We start from the raw sequence: 22,471 nt of genomic DNA on the forward strand, positions 1-22,471 counted from the left end.
CATTCTCTCTCTCTTTCCCTGTCGTTCTCTCTTTCCCTCTCTCTGTCTCAATCCCCTGCGTTTTCTCCCTCCCTCTTGAGTTCTCCCTCTCTGCACATGCTCTTTAGCCTCCCTCCTTCAGCATATCTCTTACTCTCTCCTTCACCCGACATAGCAGTCCACCCCTCCCTCTCCTCTCTCATCCGCCTTATCTCTCACCCCCCTCTCCCTATCTCTTCGCTGACTACACCCCCCCCCCCACCCCTCCCCCTCGTTGCTGCCACCACACATGCACCACCACCACCACCTCTATTCCCCAGAGAAGATTGATTGGCTAATCTAGCTGTTTACCCACAATGCCTAGTGTCGGTGAGGAGGAGAGCGGTGTGGATAACATGAAAACAAGAAGGAAGAGTCACGCTATTCGGAAAATAGAGTTTGAACACTCTAAACTAGAGAGAGAAAGGCCTCCTCATCTGGATGTTACACAAATACGGGTATAACATCAATGGCAGTGCAATAAATGGTTTATATGTCGACGAGCTTGTGCTGGCTGAACATAAACTTTATTAGGCTCCAGGCAAGAAATTCCATCTATATGACGGTCCATCCATATGTTTCTTCTTATATTTCTCAACTTACGTGACTATTCTTAGATACTTTTGTGAAAGCACCAACACCGACAAACCCACAATAATATTGAACATCGAGGCATTTGGACAGAAATATTCTGATTTTTGATATTGTCCATATCACCCCGGCCCTAAATATTGAATGCCGCATAGCTTAAGTAGCTTAACTGCTCAGCAATGCCAACAATATCAGCACCTGTATGTATTCCACGCCACAATGTGACATCCTGAAGCCTCATATACAGTATACACTGTGTTGCACACTGGGCATACATGCCGGCTGAGTTGCATACCATGAGCTAATGAGAGTGCGTGTTTGCGTATGACTCATGACCCTTTTATAGTGCGTCACTCTTCCAGTAGTGGCATCCATGTCTCATCTTTCATCATGACGTTCTTCACCGTATATACTATATACGGATCTGATGACAAACAACTTGTGGTGGAGTTGAAGTTGTGGCGTTGACCCGTGGACGTTCTCTTCTGGCTCAGAGCGCTTCTCCATTTCTCCTCCTTGTTCTCGTCCTGTTGTTTTGGCTTGTCTGCCTTCTCTCCGGAGTGTTGGCTAAGTGGAAGTTGTGTCTACAGTGTGTATTGGTACTGTCTTCCTGTTTTTTCATTTGTGTGGTCCAGTAGTCCTACCTTGGCAGCAGCTTTGTGTGTGTGTGTGTGTGTGTGTGTGTGTGTGTGTGTGTGTGTGTGTGTGTGTGTGTGTGTGTGTGTGTGTGTGTGTGCAGGGGGTATGCATACCGTGCCAGACTAAAGTACCAGCTGGGCCTTTAGACTGTGTGTGTATATGTGTGTGTGTGTTCGTCTGTCAGACGTGATGTGGAGTGTAGCAGCCGTGTCCTGTTGCTCTGGAGCGAAACGCACTGTTTTGACTGGGCTGATAAATTAGCTACATCACCTCCGTCAGCTTTTCTCTTCCTCTCTCTCCCTTTCTCGCTCTATCCTCCCCCTCCTCTCTCCCCCCATCCCTCTCTCTCCTCTCTTCTCTATCGTTGTGCTAAGGACAGCAGGTCAAGGAGACGGTGATGAGGTACATATCAGTGTGAACCAGAATGTAGATTAGTACCCTCTCTCTAACACACACACAGTCACAGTCACAGTCACACACACACACACACACACACACACACACACACACACACACACACACACACACCCGTGTCGAGGACTGCAGCTGGACTTGCACATACCTACACAAATGCAGACACCACATAAATGCATAGCATATCCACACACACACTCACACACGCAATTGAATGCAGAGACTAGTGCACACACACACACACACACACACACACACCACATAAATGCATAGCATATCCACACACTCACACACGCAATTGAATGCAGAGACTAGTGCACACACACACACACACACACACACACACACACACACACACACACACACACACACACGTGCACGCAATTGAATGCAGAGACTAGTGTGTGTGTGTGTGCACACACACACACACACACACACACACACACACACACACACACAGAGACACAAATGCACACTCATAAATGCTCACACAATTCTCTCTCTCTCTCCTCTCACCTCTCTCCATCCAGTGTTTATGTCTCTGTCTTTATCCCTGTGAGAGGTACCAGGCAGGGGTCAATAATGTGTTGAGCACTATTGATCTGTCCGGTAGGTCCTATGGGTGGGGGGTGGGGGGGGGTGATGCTTGGACTAGAGGAAATGGATGGAGGGGGCGGGATGAGATTGGGGCAATGTTGGGACGCAGATCAATGGAATTCTATATAGACCATCCAGCAAACCAACCAATCACATCTTTAGCCTCCTGTTCTCTGATTGATTATTCATGAGAAGGTTGTTGAGACAAAACATTTTGTTTTACGCATTAAGACCTGAGGCTGATTCTACCACCTTCTAACCCCGCGATTCTTGAACCTTTTCGAGCCAATGCCCCCGAAAACCATATGTATTTGGCCGCAGACCCCCCCTCCAATCTCAACATGTTTTTTCAGGTAGAAAAAAAATGTTCCAAAGTTGCAGATGTAGCTACAAGCTCTTTTATATGTGCTACTTTTGAGAGTTTTCTGAGTAGCTAAAATCTAAAATGACCCGGATGCTTTCCCGCTTTCAATGGGTTAATTCAAGTTCTCGGTGCTCAACCAGGCCCGTTGAAAGAGAGCCATCTCTGGCTCTGCGCTAAACAAAGCAGCTTAAATGACACAACACGCAACCAACAGGAAGGGCTGCCTGCCTCTCCCACCCCCAAATAAAAACAAAAACGACTTGCTGAGAGGCGAGTTGTAGAGGCACTAATGTCATATTGTTAGCGGTTTTAATAAATTGCACATTTACAAAACTAGAGCGGTGCCTAGTACTTGGAACGATGCAAGTTGGAAATGCATGTCTTACCCAGTTATTATGTCTGTGTCCCTTTTTTGCTCATATATGGAGTTATTTGTCAGGCATGACCAAATATGGAGTATGTGCAGATGTCAGAACAGGCCAGCTCCATATATGGACATGTCCAAAGCCTAGGCAGGGGCCCTGTACAAAGCCTGGACAGAGGCTTCTGTGCTGGTTCTGGACAACCTGGACTTGTGAACTTCTGGACTTGACACCGGGCACTGCACTCCCTGTGGTGGTGTGGAACGCATGTGTCAAATTTGAAGTTGGTGGGGTGAACGGTTCCCGAGTTATGTGGATTACAGATAGACGTACAGACACGTACACAGTAAGACGTGGTTTTCTGTATCGCATCAATCGGTTGAAACAAACCTTTTAAGCATGTTTTAGTTAGCCAGCTGGCGTGCCTCCGGCTGCAATGCTGCGACTTTCCAAATCGAACACTGGTTGTGCTTATAACCACATGGTTATGTGAGGTTTAAGAATCAAGAGAATCAAGGTTTTATTGTAAATGCACTGTTGTGAGGTGACAATAAGAATAAGACTAATCACACCCGTGTGAGGTGAGGGGCGCTAATATATTAAAGTCTAACTCATGTTGCTATGATTAGGTGATGTAATGGTGAAAACAAACATTAGATTCTCCTTATTGTTAATGGCATTTAATGTTTGTGTTAGGGACAAGATAACGTACATTTTCCCTTCATTGTCAATGGCGTTTTTAAAACAAACATTGAACTAAAAACAAACATTAAACCTGTATATTGTAGGAGGGGCTAGCGCCTCCTACTATGTTGATGATGTTGAGCTGTCTCTGAGTAGTCCTATGGTTCTCAAAGTGGGGTCCTTGAGGGGGATCCCAGCTAAATGTGTTAATACAGCATCAAAATAAGTTTAACCACTTTAAACCTATGCAGTACATTGGCTACCTGAAAATAGTATATGTACAGTACAAGCTTGCACATATGCTATTTTCAAAGCAGATCTTGACAAAATATGAAACATTTTGAATATTTCTTGTATGGGGTCAAACGGGAAACACAAAAGTACAAACGTTATGGATTGGTGACAATGGGGCTGCCTTACCAAAGGAAACACAGGGACATTTTTTGAACATATACATTTTTCTTTACAGAATAACACAATAAAATGAACTGAATACATTTTCTTCATAAAAAAATCACATGGTTTGATGACTGACGCAATTATGTCATATGCACAACCGTGGCGACACGCAAGGATGGCAGTGACAGCAAACCTTTCACGTATGTATGAAATTAATTATTCCTACTGGACAGAGTGGTGGATGTACATTATACTTACCCCAGAGTGTAGAGTAGGAGAGTAGCGACATGCTTTGATCTCGCTGCAAAGCGGGTGCCTATGGGCTATAGTTCCAAACATTGCTCCTGTGGCTGGAACTATCCCATTGAGATAGAATGAGCACTTTCGCATTCCATTGTTACAATGGGAGTCAACGCTAGTGTCGCCACTCTCTTACTATATTACTCTGACTTACCCACACTTGGCTATACTGTTTTCCTTTAACTTTTTATTTTTATTTTTTAAAGATATTTCTTTTTGCGTTTTGCCTTTATTGATATGGTACAGTAATTAGACAGGAAAGGGGGAGAGAGATTGGGAGTGACACGCGGCAAAGGCCGTCGGGCTCTGGAGTCGAACCCGCGGCACGCTGTCCGGCTGGCTTGGCAGCCTAGGTGCCCAAACGGTTGAGCTAACCGCCCGGGCCTTAACTTTTTGAACTATAAGAAAACAATGCCTCAACGCTGAGGAAGACCGTTCAGTTTGAAACGCGTCGATTGCTTTCCTGGGTGTGGCAAATAAATAAATGAAAGGGCATTAATTGAGTACTGGCTGTTTTCTTGTTTTTTTTTTTTTGAGGGGCGCTACCCCCTATATATTCAGCTATTGTGTACACAATTGTGTAGTGTAGATTTTTGTCTTACACAAACATTAAATTCGCATTGACAATGAATCGAGACTTTACGTCATATGTCTCTGATGTACGTATGTAAGAGCACCCCTCACTTCACATGGGTGTGATTTTTATAGTTTAACATCTGCAAATGCAGGCCTCCTGGTGGGTGAGTAATTAATATAGAGTATATTTAAGTATATTTTGTTCTTTAATGGTTTAAGAATGAATAATTAAGAACGATTAGAGAATAAGAAAAATAAATAATAAGAAAAGAAGAATCTTGGAGAATAAAAACAATATCCCCCTACACCAAATTTTGTGAAGAAAATTGTTTTACAACCAGGCTTGGTCAATCCGAATCGGGCAAGGGAACTTTTATAAAATCATGGTATAGCACTCCCTCGTGTTGTATTTCTAAAATACTGAATTATTCATTGTGGACAGTAGTGGACGTAACTTTGGTCTCAATGCGGCGGGTCAGATTTTTTTCTGATAGTTTTGAGTTTGTCTTGCAGTTTAACAAAGCCTGTGCTTGCTTGGGTAATCAAGGGTTGTACTTGTATATTCCGAGTATTGATTCTAGATTAGATTCTACGCCTGAGGCAAGTTAAGTGAGCAACAATGTCCTACTTTGTGCACATCCACTGTTTGACCTAGAGGAAATACTTTAAAACATACATACTTGTTATAAGAGACGCTGTAGTAGATAATAAACTCTCAACTAAGAACTGTTTTATTTTTATCACTATGACTTTAGTATTCTTTCTTGGAAATGAGTGCACATACTGTAGTAATATCTGTAGTGTTATTTAACTCTGACATTGAGGGTCAATTCTTACAGTCAGTTCCCACACTCACACTCTGTATTTTGTAGTGTTGTATTAGACAATCAAGTGATAGCTAACTCCATATTGTAACTGATCCCTATGGCTCAATATACAGTTGGGCTTTGGTAACACTGTTGACGTTTGTTCAACATTGACCGTACAAACTTCAGTGTTTCTTTAACTCTTGAGAGTGTACAAATGGCACCAAATTGTACACAATGGATTAAACTTAAAATGTAGCAAACATAGCAGATCGACGAGCTTAACGCGTCAAGATCTGCTTCTTTTGATGCTTTTGTGTGACAATGTAGGGCGTTAATTTATGAAAACGCGTAACACTTCTAATGCACAGTCCACACACGTCTTATCAAATAAAACGTGGCGTGATAAGGACGTATGGGCACGTCTTAAGGTATTTATCAATATAACACGGGATCGCTAATATATTTTGTAGGAAACGCCGTTGCTAGGCAGCGCTTTGCTTAGCCCCTACCGACCTGTTATGTTTGCGTGCGCACCCATTACTTCCTTGTTTATGGCCCGACAAAAGACCCTATTTTCTCTGAATCGACGCTGCCTCTGCGCAGATTGATCATAACGCTGATGTTCTGGACTAATTTATGACTTCATCATCCATCTCGGTTACTTCTAAAGAGAGATCAGACTTACTAGCGCCATATAGTAATGGAAGATTTTGCTTACTGGTTATTGGGGGGAAAGGGAAGGTGGGTGTTTTCAGAATAAAATCTCCCTCATCTGCGTGGCACTCTAGCGCCTTTATTCTGAAAGATTTGGTGGCACCAGAAGTGTTTCATTTGTGAGAAAGGTTAATGCCCATCAGCGACAATATGCCATGCTGAATGTAAAAGTTGGCTGAACATATTATGTACATATAGAACAAACTCTATACTATATTTTCTCAAACTGAATGATGGGCGGCTGTCGCTAACCCACACATGCTTGCACGTTGCTACATTAAAATAAATCTTTTCAGAAAGGCAGCCTCTTCGCAGGATTCCTTGGAAAGGGCAGTGGGCCATGCAAGCCCCTTCATATTGTTTTTACTCTTTTCACCGAGACAGCCGCAATAACAGCTCAGAGTGAGACCGTGGAGGTGAGACACAGGAGCCACTCTAGTGGGATTTCAATCCTAGGCCACAGCACAGGCAGTTCTACAGGCAAGAATCTTAAAGCGACATTGTGCACCATTTTTTGATAGTCACAAGGTCTGGTAATTGAGGGTATGCACATGCATAAAGTGAGTGGCAAATCGAGTGGCAAAGTGAGTTTAACATTGTTTAACGTTGTTTAATGCAATCCGATAGGACTTTTCTGTTTGGATATATGGACTGTCATGGCAAGAAAGTATTTATTTGCCACTCGGTAGGCGTTCCTGGCTGCATAAACTCTGAGCATGATGATGATGTCATGCCCATACGCTCTCTATAATGTACGCCGTATGAAGGTTTCATTGAGACACAACGCTACCGACCAATAGATGCACCTGTCCGCTGTTGTCGTTTCTAAGCCATGGTGTCCAATGGCGGCCGTCTCAAGACTACCCAACTCTGTGAGATGGAGGCTAGTTGACGCCCTCCTCACGTCCCTCAGACTGTAGGTTGGCGAAATGGTTTGACAAATGTAGGAAATATATGTGGGCACCTACAGCAGAGGTGGGGAACTTTGACAATGGCAGTACTCTGATATTTACCTGAGGGCCACATTAAGTGAAGGTGGGGGCCCCTGGGCCCCCAGTTGCTCATGTATGACCTACTCCTACAGTATACTAAAATGATTTTCCACAGGCCGGTTGATTCTAGAAAAGCGCCGGGGTGCACACAGACAGAACCTATATTGTGGCTGATGCCAAGTGCACGCTCTGCATACTTTTCAATCTGCATACTTTCAATCAGTGAACTGGTGAATGTGCAACGAGATATTTGACCGTACATAGCCTGGAACAATATTGTGACAGAGTGATTTATTGTGAACAGAGATCTCTGTCCCTGCCGTATCGTTTTCTCTCGACTATCCTTTGCTTTGTTTTTTTCCCTCCTTTTTCTCCCCCCCCCCACAGGTTGTGCTTTTTTCTTCTGCTCTGAGTCTCACTCTTATGTACGGTATCTTCTAACTCACTCTCTCTCCATCTTCCTCCCTTGCCTTCTCACTCCTGCCTGCCTCTATCTCCTCTCTCTCTTTTTCACTCTCCTGCTTTAGCACTCATTTTTGTGTCCTTGCTTTCTCTCTCTCTCTCTCTCTCTGTGTCTCTTTCTCTCTGTGTCTCTCTCTCTCTCTCTCTCTCTCTCTCTCTCTCTCTCTCTCTCTCTCTCTCTCTGTGCTCCTGGAGCGGGGGATGCCAGGGGGACAGAGTGCAGATAGGACCTGTCTCCATAGCAACAGCTTCTGCAAGCTGCTGACACCCTACTGGGGGGAGCGGGAGGAGGGAGGGAGGGGTAGTGGAAGGAGGTGCATGGAGAAAAGAAGGAAACAGTGTGGTGGTGGTGGTGGTGGTGGTGGTGCGAGGGGGGGGGGGGGGTCACAAAGAGGAGAAAAAAGAAGGGATATTGTGGGAGAGAAAAGGAGAACTGAGTGAGAGAGAAAGGATAACGGGGGTTAAGGAGGGAGAGATGGTGGAGAGAGAGAGAGAGAGAGAGGCAGTCGACCCTGCTTCTTCCCCAGGGACTAGTGGTCTGCTCATGTTCACTAGCAAAATTTGCATAAAGATGGGGGGAGGTGTGTGTGTGTGTGGGGCACGCGCGCAGACACGTACATGTGTGCATGTACAATTGTGAGTTTTGCTGTGTGTGTGACATGGTTTCTCAGAAGGGGGAGGGGTAGTGATCTTACGTCGGAAGGAGAGTTGTAAGTATTTGTGAAAAGGTATCATGTATTTCTTATGTTTTTTTTATATATATATGGAAACCTATGTTCGCTTCAAGTGCATAGGTTGCATGTTCCTACTGGGGTGGCGCGTGTGTGTACAGTTTTGGGTCTTAAACCTCCTTCCTGTTTTCTAGTCCTATACCCTCTTGTCTCTCTCCCCCCCTCTCTCACTGTACTGTAGGGCTCCAGTTTATTAGCCGGTGATGCAACTCTTGTGTCTGCTTATATAAGCACTCTGAACATGTGCCTGTGTGTGTTTGTGTGTTGACAAGAATACAGTTATATCATTTCTAACTTCCGGGCTGAAGCCTTCACCCCACCTCCCGTAGGCCAGATTCCTGTTTTATACTCTCCTGAAACTTAGATGTTCAGTTAGTTAGTTGTATAGTATTATTTAGAAGTAATGTAAAGTTGTAAACATCAGACTTAGCTGTTGCATGTAATTGCATTATTGGCTATAAGGCATAGCAGTGGCAGCCATTTTGTGGTTCCATAGAGCGAAAGCCTATACATTTTATCCCATAGGGATATCCGAAAATACCTTCAAATATTTATTCAGAAATTAAAAAATAAAATAAAAAATGATGTTGCTGCTATATACTGTACATAGCAACAACTACCCCAAAAGGGGGTCCCGTCCTGAAAGGTATAGTTACAAAAAAGGGTTCCTGTCCTTTGATGCTAAGGACGGGTATACTCGTCCAATTACATAAATTCGATATAAGATATCGATATAAGAATGCCTCGCTATTTTTGGAAGCGCACCGGTTGCTAGGCACGGTTACTAGGGCCTTGTCTGCACTGCGTCTGCGCGGCCAACCACATTAGCTTCTGTATTAACTACGGCCTTTCCATGCTCTTTTCTCTGAAACTACGGTGCTGTCCATGGTTTGGATCAGATCGGCGATGTCATTTCTGATTTATATGGAGAAATTCATTCATTCAATGGATGAGAAGCACAGCTTGCCCTGTCTCTTCGCTGCTAACGTGCCTATTGGACAAGGACGGGTTAGGGAGGGGCTTAGCGAAGGAATGGGATTCGAACACGCAACACGCTGTCAGGCGAGAGCCTATATGTGGCATGGGCCTGGACCACTAGGCCAGTGGGCGCCCCAGTTTTTACTCACCTTTAAGTAGTCACAGAATATTAATCTTAACCTCGATCGTACACCGGATTGTTGGTAATGAGAGAGCCGTTCATGTTTGTACATGTGTGCAGTAGTTAGAGTCCACCATGTAAGCCCCAACGATGCTTTTTGGTAACATTTTTATTTTAATTAATGACTTAATTCAATTTTTTTTTTCTGTTCTTTTTTCACCTAAACATCATCATTGATGTTCATTGTTAACTCTTTTATTGCCACGCTAGGTGGCAGCAAAGTGTAGCTAACCTTTGCTAGTGATCCACTGATTTTCCATCATGTTCAGTCTGTTGAGCAGCCCCAGACCACCGCTGTAACCACCGGCTACCATTAGCATTAGCTCACACTGTTTGCCTTTCGCCAGAAACGTTTACATGTTGGGAGCGATGCAAGACAAAATCACAAATGACATCGGAACTTTGGATGGATGGCGATTACCATGGACAGCACTCGTATTTCCCGATTTTATAAGTTGTTGAAAATCCTACTTTGAACAGAAGTATATGGGCTGTGTGGAAGATCCAATAGCTGGGGGTGACGGGGGCGTTGCTTAGCAACCGGACCAAGTTTAAAAGCTGATTCTCTGCCTAGCCGCTTCATATATGGTGTTAAGGGGGCGGTACAAATATGTTCGTACCTAGCGCATAACGTCCCATAGCTTGGGGGTACGAACATGATCATACTTAGCAGATAAATAATTAAGCTCGTGCAAAATAGCTATACTAGAGAGGGTCAATTAAATATCACAAGTATTTGGCTTTGATGCTATCTTATTTTGACAGTGCAATCTGATATTGCAGATTGCAGAAACATAATTGCTTTGATGCATGTAACAACGAGCGTCAACAGGTGTCCGCTGGAGATGGACACACCTCCCCGCTGTAGTGCTCTAAACTGAGTGACTGGTGGAGTCCGTTTCATTTCTCATCAAAAGCCCTTGAATATGATGGTCCTCTCACAAATACCCAGCAGATAATCACAATGAGAGATATTCCCATTATTCATTTCATTATTCAGCTGTTTAGTTTTTTTCCTTTTCTTTTCACTGAGCCCATTCTGATTCTATCACTCAAAAGAATGACATTATTTGTGACTGACTGGATTGAATAACATTTGTATTAAGTCCAGAATATTGACAATCTAGATTGTTACCTGGAATTTGCCAGAACAATTATGTGTGTGTTTTATCATGATAAATTATATACATAGAATATCGTATATCATCCCTTGTTGTTTCATCCCAAATTGTTAATTAACAAGAAAGATATTTGAAAATAGCCGATCTACAATCTACAACACCTCACAAAGATCTGCATCTCCATTAGCCTTCAAGGCTCCCAGCCTTACCGTGCCAACTCGTACACTATTTTAACTCCACACTCAAGAAAACCCATGGGATATGATCCTGAATCTTGTCCCAGTCATCCTATCAATTATCTTGTCTGACATCACAACTTTGGTACTTTAGTTTGGATCACTAGTACTGTTGGTTTTCTATCCTGCCAGCTTCCAACTAGTCCCAGATTAGATGGCTAGAATTACAAGGACACCAGGTGAATGCAACAAACACCCTGGTAGAATGGACACACAGCAGCGGTGTGTATCCAGAGTGCCAGGATTGGTACAGTTTTATCTGTTGATTCCATTTGTTCGCTCAAAGTGTGGGGTCCCAAAGATAAAACTGTACCATATCTTGGCACTCGCTGGGGATGCCTGTAACCCCATCATGGATGGTCCCCAGACCCTGTGTAGAAATCCAGTATTTTAGAGGATGGGGACTTGAGCCCCCTCTGTTTTTAGAAGAGAAAGGAATGAGAAATGTCCATGAGTGAGAAATGTCCACCAACAGAATAAACTGATAGTAAAGCTGATAGTAATTTTCTTTTTATCCCAAAAAATAAAACCGGGAAATCTGTGTCATTTAAGATCTTAGCATTGACTATTCAAAAATAGCAGGTGCTGCGAGCTTGTACATCCTATTTTTGAACATTGCAAAACACTTTGAATTACGAAAAAGTTTGAGGACCACTCAGGCATTTGTATAATCGGCCCCAGGTCTTAATGGGTTAACTAAAAGAGAAACTCTTGCCACTCCTCCTCCTTGTGATCTTCAAAGAAATACATGAGGTTCCGTCACTGCAGTCTGAGACGTCTGTATGCCTTCATCTTGTCCCCGTCTCCTCTGTAGTAGTAGCCCATTTAACAAACCAATTAACCACCACTTCTTCAACTTTTGATGTGTTTGGGAGGGGGTTTCTTCAGTGAATGCTGGTGCAGACACTGCCCCCTATAGTAACTTGACAGCCAGTGCACCCCTCTTTTGTGTGTGTGTGTGTGTGTGTGTGTGTGTGTGTGTGTGTGTGTGTGTGTGTGTGTGTGTGTGTGTGTGTGTGTGTGTGTGTGTGTGTGTGTGTGTGTGTGTGTGTGTGTGTGTGTGTGTGTGTGTGTGTGTGTGTGTGTGTGTGTGTGTGTGTGTGTGTGTGTGTGTGTGTGTGTGTGTGTGTGTGTGTGTGTGTGTCAGTCACTAACTAACTAACGCATTTCTGAATGTTGTTTTTGCAGAGTGCGGCAGCAGCACCCAGCCCGGTGATGGGAAACATGCCCCCCAATGACGGCATGCCAGGCGGTCCCATGCCTCCAGGTTTCTTCCAGGTAAGAACCTGTTATCACCTCTCCACCCATCGTACATCTGCAACCAGTCTAATCCTTCTTAAAGATGCACTGGAAATTTGGCTTGCATATTGATAGGGCCATGTTACGAAGGCTGGGGGGGTACCTCCTCCATCCAACAAATCACTTGGTAAACAAAGTCAGCATTGGAGGAGCCGTGTTTCAACAAGGGATGTACTAGACTAGACGACAGTGGAGGCGACGTGCAATGTACCAACCTGCTCAATGGGGGCAGTTACGGTTCAGTGTGTTGCTCAAGGACACTTGGACATGGAGTCAGGGATCCAACTGGGAACCTTCCAGTTCTAACATGGCCACTCTACATCCTGAGTCCCTCGTGTTTTCCCCTTGCCCTGGTATTTGGCTTCATCCATTAGAAATGGATTATAATTGCATCTTTGATGTATTTACAAACTGAAATACCTGGGCAACCAGTGACTTCCAGGAAAGTTTTGATGGAAACCGAGGAAAAGACTGGCGGGGTAACGGGGGGGCAGCAACCCCTGTTGCAGCACTCGCAAGAGGGCATCAAGCAAGCTACAGAACGTACAAATGAGCAATAACCCCAGAGTCTGCAGAGAGGAGGGGAGGAAGATAAACTCGATAGAACGACAGTGACACAGACGCAGAGAAGGCTCCCTTGACTCAAATACACCAGAGTAAGGCCAAGTGTGGCCAAGGACAGACGCATGCACACCGCACAGATTAACAGTCTGGTGAGACGTAGGAGGACCCTAGGCAGGAAGCTAACAGTCTGGTAAGACGTAGGAGGACCCTAGGCAGGAAGCTAACAGTCTGGTGAGACGTAGGAGGACCCTAGGCAGGAAGCAAACCGTAGTCCTAGAGACCTCAGTGCCTGCATGAGAGAAAGGACAATTGGCACGTCCACGGGGGGGCCCTGGGTGCGGGGGTTGCGGGGGTGTGGTCAGCACTGGTTGGCTGCACCCGGCCAGCAAGGCACTGCTCCATGTCTGCGGTACCCTGTTGGCTGGGTGTGGCTGATGCAATAGCTGGTGCTGGTTGCACCTCAGTGATGGCTGCGCCCGGGGCGCCCCTCAAATACTCATAGACTCCAGTGCATTCCGTAAACTTCCGGTTCAGTATGTCAAAGGGCCGCCATTGGATTGGCCCGATGAAGTGAACGGAGGTGATGCAACTCTCTAATAGAAGCCTCTGCCTAAACCTAACCTCCAAACCACACCCATCTCGGGGGAATACACTGGGAAAAGGAAGAGTCTGTCTGAAAACGCTCAGAGTATCCTCAACCAATCAGGGTAACTCTATGTGAGGGAGAGTAGAGTGCCTACAGCCTGTCATTCTTGCAAGCACGCACAATTGACATGATTGACATTGTTGTCACTGCAGTGTAATTGTGTTAAATGTAACCGTGTTACTGTTGTTTTCCCACGCACTGCAAAAGAGCTTCCAATGTTTGTCACTCACAGCTCTAATTCAGGTTTGTTGATGACAGAAATCTATTCAGAATTACCTGCGGGATCTTACTGAAGATGAGCCAAACTCTCTAGCAAAGGACTGTATTATCTGTGGATGCATTGATGACAGTGATTGATACATTAGGTTTACGGTTACAATGTTATTATAATACTTACAATATTTATATTTAGTTTGGTACATATACTGTCTAGGACTGCAACTATATAGATAGAGTGATCATTCTCTTTCAATTAATTAAATAATAGAAGCTTTTTATTTATTTTACTATTTATTTTTATACCGGTATGTCAAAAAATGGATTAACCACTTTTATATTTTGTCACGCAACAGTGTAGTGCAATGTTTAAATCGGCAATCTACAAGCTCACGTGGCATGGTATGAGCTTGGATTGGCTATATTAACTATCTATTTTTGAAACTTAACTTTTTTACTAGGTTTTTGCTATAATGACATTTCTAAAATACGTTGATTATCAATCAGTTCATTTTGAATTATAATCGATTAAATTGATTAGTTTGATTGGCTGCTGCAGTTGCATCCCTAATTATCTTTCCACAAGGCCGGCTCAACACACAGGAACAGGAGGGAAATTGTTGCCCGACCCAATTGCCAGGACGAGCCAGTCTTTGGTCTAGGCAGAGAAGAACAGAGTTGTACAGACTCTATGATCAATCAAGAAATAAAAGAGAGATGGGGGCACGGTGGCACAGTTGGTAGTGCTGTCGCCTCACAGCTAGAAGGCCCTGGGTTCAATTCCCGCTCGGGACGCTGTGGGTGCTGGCGGCGTGTTTCCTCCTCCGCGTCATCAGTGCCCATACCCGAGGCGGCCTTTCTGTGTGGAGTTTGCATGTTCTCCCCGTGTCCCCTAGGGTAGGTACCCTCACAAAAAACATGCAGTAATACTGGTCTCTAAACTGCCTCCCCCCGGCCAGCCGGGGCGCCTGATGGAGGGGAAAGGAACTGGTTGGAATAACGTGTTCCTTCCACGCGCTACGTCCAACCAGGGAAACTCCTCCCTGTCAGGTGTAAAGGAGCAACTTGGACACTCAGGCATGAAGGAAGCATGAGTTCAAGTCCGTTGCTCTCCCCATGTCCCCCATATATGGGGACTAGGTTGGCGGAGGGTGTGTAGAGCCCAGGATCACATTAGATAATTGACACGGGGGTGAAAAATGGGTTACAAAATCGTGGGATAAAAAATGATAAATAAAATAAATAAAAGAGTGAACACTGGTGTCTTCCTAGAGAGCTGAGACATTGTAAACACTGGATGATGATATAGACAGGCACCCAGCTTGCTCTAAATTTTTGATAGTTATATTATCAATTAATAATCAATCCCTATTTTGGGCATGTCATAGGAGAAAGGCTTCAAAAGAATTCAAAAACTTCCAAAATAGTTAAAATAGCTTATGTACAGTCGTATCCTGATGCATTGTGAGCTTGTAGACTTTTAGAGATTTTAGATTTTAACTATTTTACACCGCTGTTGCTGTGCGACAATTTCGACAAATTATACAAAATGCAAGTTAGGCAATTTGTTGATTTTCAAAAAATGTGCATCTAGATTTTTTCATTAATCAAAAACGAATCAATAAAATAATTGCTAAGAGAATAATCTATAGTTTCAGCCTTGATCTAGTTTGATAGTAATACTGGTCCCTGCAAAAAAAATGCTAAGCTTGCCAGCATGCTCGTCTCCAGATTGTATTAATGAATGTAGCAATGGTTGCTAGTTTCACTTTCTAGCTTGTGCTAATTAATTTGTCCAAAGTTGCCTATGACACCTTTTTAATCTCACCTGTTTAATAGTCATTAATAATATACAATACACTCGTCTTTATATATTTTTTATTCCAACTTTCTCCATGGACTTCTTATTTACCTCTGCCACCCCTCTGGCTCTCAACATTCATTCATTCATTCATTCATTCATTCATCCATCCATCCATCCATCCATACAACCCTCACTCTTGATCCACTGCTCCATTGATTGCATGATTCATCCATCCCACATTAAAACCTCTTCACTCCTCCTCGTCTCTCTCTCCCTCTCTGCGTATATCTCTGTCTCTCTGGCCCGTCCCAGCTCTGTGACGGGAAAAGCTTTTTTAGTGTGGGAGATGACTGTCTGAAGGGCCAGCGAATGACAGACACACAAACACTTCTTGTCGGTGTATGCGCAGATTGCGAGCGTGCGTGCGTGCGTGCGTGCGTGCGTGCGTGCGTGCGTGCGTGCGTGCGTGCGTGCGTGCGTGCGTGCGTGCGTGCGTGCGTGCGTGCGTGCGTGCGTGCGTGCGTGCGCGCACGCACGCACGCGCGCACGCACGCGCACACACACACACACACACACACACACACACACAGTGTCACACAAACATATTGTCACTCAGATACACAATACACATACTGCCGCACAAGTGGTCACACACCACACAGGCTCACGCATGCAGGGCGCATGCAGTTTTACGCACACGTACAAGCACATTCATGCAGTCACACAAACGCAGGCATACACATACACAGTACACACTCAGCCAGGCAGTGGTGTGATGGACAGCGCTGGCATTTGGCAGGAGGCACGATAAGGTGGTGGAGAGGAGCAGGAGAGAACCCGCGAGTGACACGAAGGAGAGAGGGAGAGATTGAGAGTGGGTGAGGAGCAAGAGGACAGAGAGAGTGTGAGAGATCTGTGTCTCCAGCGTTTGTTTTCTGTGGCTACCACCACCCGTCGTCTTCTCCGTTTGCTTGCTAAGAAGCAGAAGAGAGAGCGGTGGGGGGGGGTGGGTGAAGGTGGAGAGAGAAAGAGAAATGAGATGGAGAGAGCAGGCGGAGGACGGGGGGATCTAGTGAGAGTGTGACTGCAAATAAGCGAGGGAGTGAGCAGAAAGAGAGAGAGAGAGAGAGAGAGAGGGCGAGGGGAGACACACGGAAGTGCTATTTATAACATTGGTGGAGGAGTGAGATTGGGTGGAGTGTGCGTGCGCTTGCACGCTCATGTGTACGTGCTTGTGTGTCTGTGTACACTTTGTTTTCAAGAGGCCATATCATTATAGAACGCTTGGCTGCTTGCTGCAAATATGCTTAGTGCTTCTATTGTACACTTAAGGGGTGTAACTGTCACTGTCTCCCTATGAATAGTTCCATTTATGGATATTGTCTTACCAAGATGTGGCTGATGACTGGCTTCTATTCTGTTTTGCTGTGGGGCATGCTGTAACTCTAAAGGCTTCACATACAGGTGTGGTTTACTAAGACGATACAAGATTACCACGCTAGGCTAAATCTCTACTAAAACTCCAGAGGTTTGATTTGAGCTTACAAAAGGTTATGGAACACTGAACATACTGTATAAAGAGGGAAAGGTGGTTTGTGATTCAGACTTACATTGGTCTTATCCTAGCAAATAGTTGAAGGTGTCTGACATTTGCTTGCATTTTGAAAAACCTCCACATGTGCTTTTTTAGTTTTTGGTCTAAATAGGATGGTGGAAGATTCCAGTTACCACCTATAAATTGTCTTAGTAGAAGCTGGTCTTCTCTGTACTAAATAAAACGGAAACGTATTGACAAGGGACTGACGGAGACAGATGGGGAATAGACTGAGGTCATAGAATGACGCAGATTTATTAACTTGGGTCCTTGACCTCTTTAAGGGTGAAATGTCAGCAATAACACGTCACACACATTTAGACAAGGAGAGCTGCTCAATAACTATACACACTGACAAAACCACATTAAACCTTAATGCCCTTGACTTATAATGAGCAAATGTGAGCTAACAAACATGACTTATTATTATTATTATTATTATTATTATTATTATTATTATTATTATTATTATTATTATTATTTATGTATTTATTTTTCAATGATTGTTAATTTAGGATTCCTCCTTGTGTGGGGAAAGTTAAGTTAACATGACTGTTCTGTTCATCATGTAAAGTTTGAGCCTTTGGTAACACTGCCCCCATGTGGTTAAGAGTGAAACTACACCCGATGGTCACTACCTCCTGGTTTTCAATGGTCATTCTAGAGCCATAGCTTTAAACTGGCACTTACTAGAGTCTAATCAGTCACTAGACTACTGTATGCAGATTTTATACACAAAACGTACTACACACATTATAATACTTGCTCGACTATCTTCCGTCATGTTGAATATCGGAGAAGGTCCAGCTTTTATTTCCATCTTCCCTCTATTTTCCTCTACCTTGACGCTTCCTACTGGCTCCTCCCCTCTCGTCCTTCTATGTTTCTGATGGGCTGGTTCCCCCCAGGTGTAACCCCACCCCTGGCCCCTCCCCTCTCTGATATCGCTCTTCTTTCTTAAAGGGACCACCCGGCTCTCAGCAGTCCCCCCATGCACAGCCCCCCCCTCACAACCCAAGCAACCCCATGATGGGACCCCACGGCCAGGTAAGCTGCTGACACTCTCTGACATCCCTCCTTCTGTCTCTCACTTTAACACCCCCCCCCCCCCCCAATCCACAACCACGCACCCCAAGTTCTTTCTCTCTGATCTCTCTTTCCCTCCACGCTTCTATTCACCAGTGGCACACTTTTATCCATGGGTCTCCTTTGCTGTACTTTAGTCCTGTCTAACTACCCCTCCCATAGATATTGATCCCTCCAACATCCAGCTCCGTCATAACAGCCATGCAGCCGGAGGCTGCAGGACTTGCTCGTCCTCGAAGCCCAGACACGGCTGTCCCTTTGTGGGATGAATAATTCACTGCCTCCCCTCTTCCCCGATGCAGCCTGTGGGGGGTTGCACGCTTATCTGCTACACACACACACACACACACACACACACACACACACACACACACACACACACACACACACACACACACACACACACACAGTTCTTCTTCACCTCCTCTCCCTTACCTTCTGCTTACTGTTCTTGCACCTTATAAATAAAACAGCGGACAGGGACTACGGCGTACGGACACTCATGTAACGCATACACAACACACCCACTGGCTCCTACACATTGCGTATATACGTGCACAGTACGCATTCATACTGAACTAAAGGCACAGTGTTCTTTAAGGATATTTACGCTACCCAAGAGTGAGGGCCCTAATCGGTGTGTTCCGCCTGGTGGGAAAAGGGGGGCACTTTCTCAGTGGATGGGCGCTCTCCCACAATTCCAGCCAGCACGGTGGCTGCAGATCTTCCACTGTGGAGGTGAAGCTAGTTCTCGGCCCATTAGCTGCGGCAGGCCGGCTCTTCATTCTTGTGGTTTCTGGTTTCCTCCGTGTGAGAGCGTGCGGACACGCTTCCTCTGAAGGTTTTTTGTTGAACGGTGTTGTTGGCCCGAGGTGTTTCTAAATACGCTGGGCAGACCACAGGCCGAGTCGGCTTACACCGCAGTGTGAACAGCATGTGCGAGCATCTGCGAGTGCTCCTACACACACACACACACACGCACAATATCAAGTTCATGTTGTGTACCAAAGCAGGTATAAACACACACGTGCACGCACACAAACACTTGAGTGTGTCAGTGGTGTTGTGTACAGCAGCTGGTCCTGTCTGTGGCTTTTAAATGAGGCCGGGGTTAACAAAGTTTCACCCACTTCACTGTCATCCTCCATTCTCCATCGACACCATCCATCTGTATGTCCTTAGTGATACCCCTCTTTGAGTGTGCTTAGATTTATCAATAATGGAAACATCCTTCTCTTTGTGTCCCTCTTTTTCCTTACACCCCCCCCCCCCCCTTCTCTCCATTCCTCTACTCAGCCTTTCATGTCACCCCGGTATCCAGGTGGACCGCGCCCATCACTCCGAATGCCAAATCAGGTATCCGACACGGCTCTCCTGTCAGCTCTTGTCTTTAACTCTAAGTGTACAAACGGGGTCCATTTGGTTACATCGTACACACTCTGAGTTACACACATGGATAAATGAAGACATTGGATTGTTATTCAGACCTCTATCTACATACATCGGTCCTGGCTAGGCATGGCAGGTTTATTTCATTGGCATGTTATTTTAAGGCATTTAGAAAGAAAAAAAGAATAAGATCGAAAAATACACAATACACCATTCACTGTGCTACATGTAATGCAGAACAACGTGTTGTGATTCATCAATATAAAAAGAAAATAATTGAGTTAAACTATTCACAAATAAAAATTCACCATTATGCATCAGTCAAATCATCAAGCAAATGCTGAATAGTAGTCACTAGTCAGAGTTGCCACAAGCCTCTTTGTTCCAACTTATGTGTTGTATAGTAACACAGACATTTTCAAGCTGCTCACAGCCTGCCTCTGAATATTTTAGTGAGGACCAATTTATGGAGATTGATTATTGTTGATCTTTTAAGCTGTTTATTTATTTTTTTACACATGTTCTTTCCTGTATCTGTTCAATACCCTTTTTGAGTGGTGTAAACCACTCCTACAACTGGCTTTTGTGTGCAGAAAAAAATGAGCATGGTTGCTATGTTCAAAATAATTTCTGACGTAATTAAATCACACCCGGGTGAACTGGATGACCGTAGCAACCATGCTCATTTTCTCTGCACAAAAAAAGCCAGTTGTGAAATCACATCCAGGTGTGATTTCATTATGTCAGATCAGAGCTGATCAGGCTATATAATACCTTACCTTATATAATACCTCACATCGGACAAAAACTCCAGCTGAATCAACTTCATGGTCACAAATCATCACATCAGAAGACGAGTCTACCTAGCCAAAGATCTTTAACGTCAGACATTACGTCAGACCACAGCTGATCATGCTATATAAAACCTTACACCACTCAGTTCACACGGGTGTGATTTTTGTTCTACATTAAGTGTTTTTTGCCTCTTCTTTGGTCTTCCTTTACCAGTGGAGCATGACAGCTGATGTCTTTTTTATTTTATGAATATTGGCACACTTTAATCCGTTTCTTGTCTTCCCGTTTGCGTTAGCCTCCTGGGGGCATCCCTGGATCCCAGCCTCTCCTGCCAAACAGTCTGGACCCGACCAGACCGCAAGGTAAGACCCAATGCATTGTCATATTTACATGCAGAGGTCTCTCCACCAAGGGCGTTTCATTAACCACTTAAACCCCATATGGTTTACCGGAGTCCCTCAGGGCTCCATACTAGTGTATTTTCTGTTATTGTGGTGAAAGCTTTCACTGAAAATTGCTTGATCGACGAACTGTGAACGCTTTCCCCATAATACGGATGCTGGGGTTTAAGTGGTTAACACAACTGTAATGTAAAGCACAATTTTGCAACGTGCTCTACAACATAAATTGAATTAATGGGATAAATATACAAAAGTTAAAACGAACAATATAAAATTGAACAATTCACCCTTTGTCAAGTGGTTGTGCCCCTCTTCGCACCCATTGGTTGCTGTTTCATAGTTGGACAAAAATCCTTTCTCTCCATCCACTACCATTGAAATGGTTTTTCATGTTTTTCAGTTGCTTAGTATTGATATTCTGTGCACTCAATTCTTATTTTAAACTTGGTGTCGGTAAAAAGGAACATCACTGATGCAGCAACATGGTGACTGGGCATATCATGTTTTTAGTTTTTTCCAAAAATGATGTTTTAGCCAATTCAACATAAACAAGGTGGAACAAGGCAGAAAGAGCCTGCTGGTTAGTCAGTCAGGGACCAATCAGAAGGCTGACAAATGGTGAATTATGCAAGACGGAACAATGAAGAAATGCTTATTGTTGCATGTGTGTGTGTGTGTGTGTGCGTGTGCGTGTGCGCACGGTGTCTCTTAGGGTTCCATGGTGGTTTGACTGGGGATTACAGCTCCAAGCTTACAACTAAATGGGATTAGATTAGTCTTGTCTGTGGCATCTCTTAATTCTTGAGTTTATTAACCATATACTTTGTTGACCTGGAGCCCCTCAGATGACTTTGTTCCCTCTACACAAATTAAATCTGGAGCCCCTCAGATGACTTTGTTCCCTCTACACAAATTAAATCTCTTTTCCGAAAATAGCTGATATACAAGCTCACAACGTGTCACATCGCGACGCATTGTGAGATTCTCATCTGCTATTTCTGCTGAATGTTCCCACCAGAATAGGGACACTGGTGTGGGTAATGTGGTTAAGAGATGAGCCATAAAGTGGATTTGTATGCGTTTGGTTCTGGTCAGTGTGTGACAGCTTGTCTTTTCTTTCAGGACATCCTAACATGGGTGGACCAATGAGAATGAACCCTCCACGAGGAATGGCCATGGGACCACAGGTGAGACATTGGATAGTCTGACGTGCACACATAGATGCTGGATAGTTTGACGTGCACACATAGATGCTACTGTCTTCTACAGTCACCTCCAGTCTTGCCACTATTCTGTGTTGCTACTATTACCTCCTGTGTGCATGAGAGCAATATTAACCCATTTAGGCCTGACCTCAAAATTCTAAAAAAAATCTTCTAAATCCTCCAGTTTTCTGAAATAAATATTTTCACGATTTTTCAAAAATAGCAGATCTACAAGCTCATAGCGCGCCACCGAGTGGCGCGCTATGAGCTTGTAGATCTGCTATTTTGCAATAGCTAAATTATG

General features: G+C 44.3%; 1 protein-coding gene across 4 annotated transcripts in view; it reads left to right on the forward strand.

Moving 5' to 3' along the window:
- Positions 1 to 22,471, forward strand: part of LOC306942520 (single-stranded DNA-binding protein 3-like) — a 51,000-nt gene that overhangs the window by 19,504 nt on the left and 9,025 nt on the right. For 2 of the 4 annotated variants that reach the window (XM_079528464.1, XM_079528461.1), the window contains exons 5-9: positions 12,357 to 12,446; positions 18,255 to 18,338; positions 19,674 to 19,733; positions 20,857 to 20,923; positions 22,085 to 22,149. In XM_079528464.1, the coding sequence (XP_079384590.1) occupies positions 12,357 to 12,446; positions 18,255 to 18,338; positions 19,674 to 19,733; positions 20,857 to 20,923; positions 22,085 to 22,149 (366 nt within the window). Of the gene's footprint in view, positions 1 to 12,356; positions 12,447 to 16,551; positions 16,572 to 18,254; positions 18,339 to 19,673; positions 19,734 to 20,856; positions 20,924 to 22,084; positions 22,150 to 22,471 lie in introns of those variants that run through there. The other 2 variants (XM_079528463.1, XM_079528462.1) reach the window with 2 other exon arrangements.

This window comes from Electrona antarctica (genome assembly GCF_951216825.1).
Source record: "Electrona antarctica genome assembly, chromosome: 18".
NCBI lineage: Eukaryota > Metazoa > Chordata > Actinopteri > Myctophiformes > Myctophidae > Electrona > Electrona antarctica.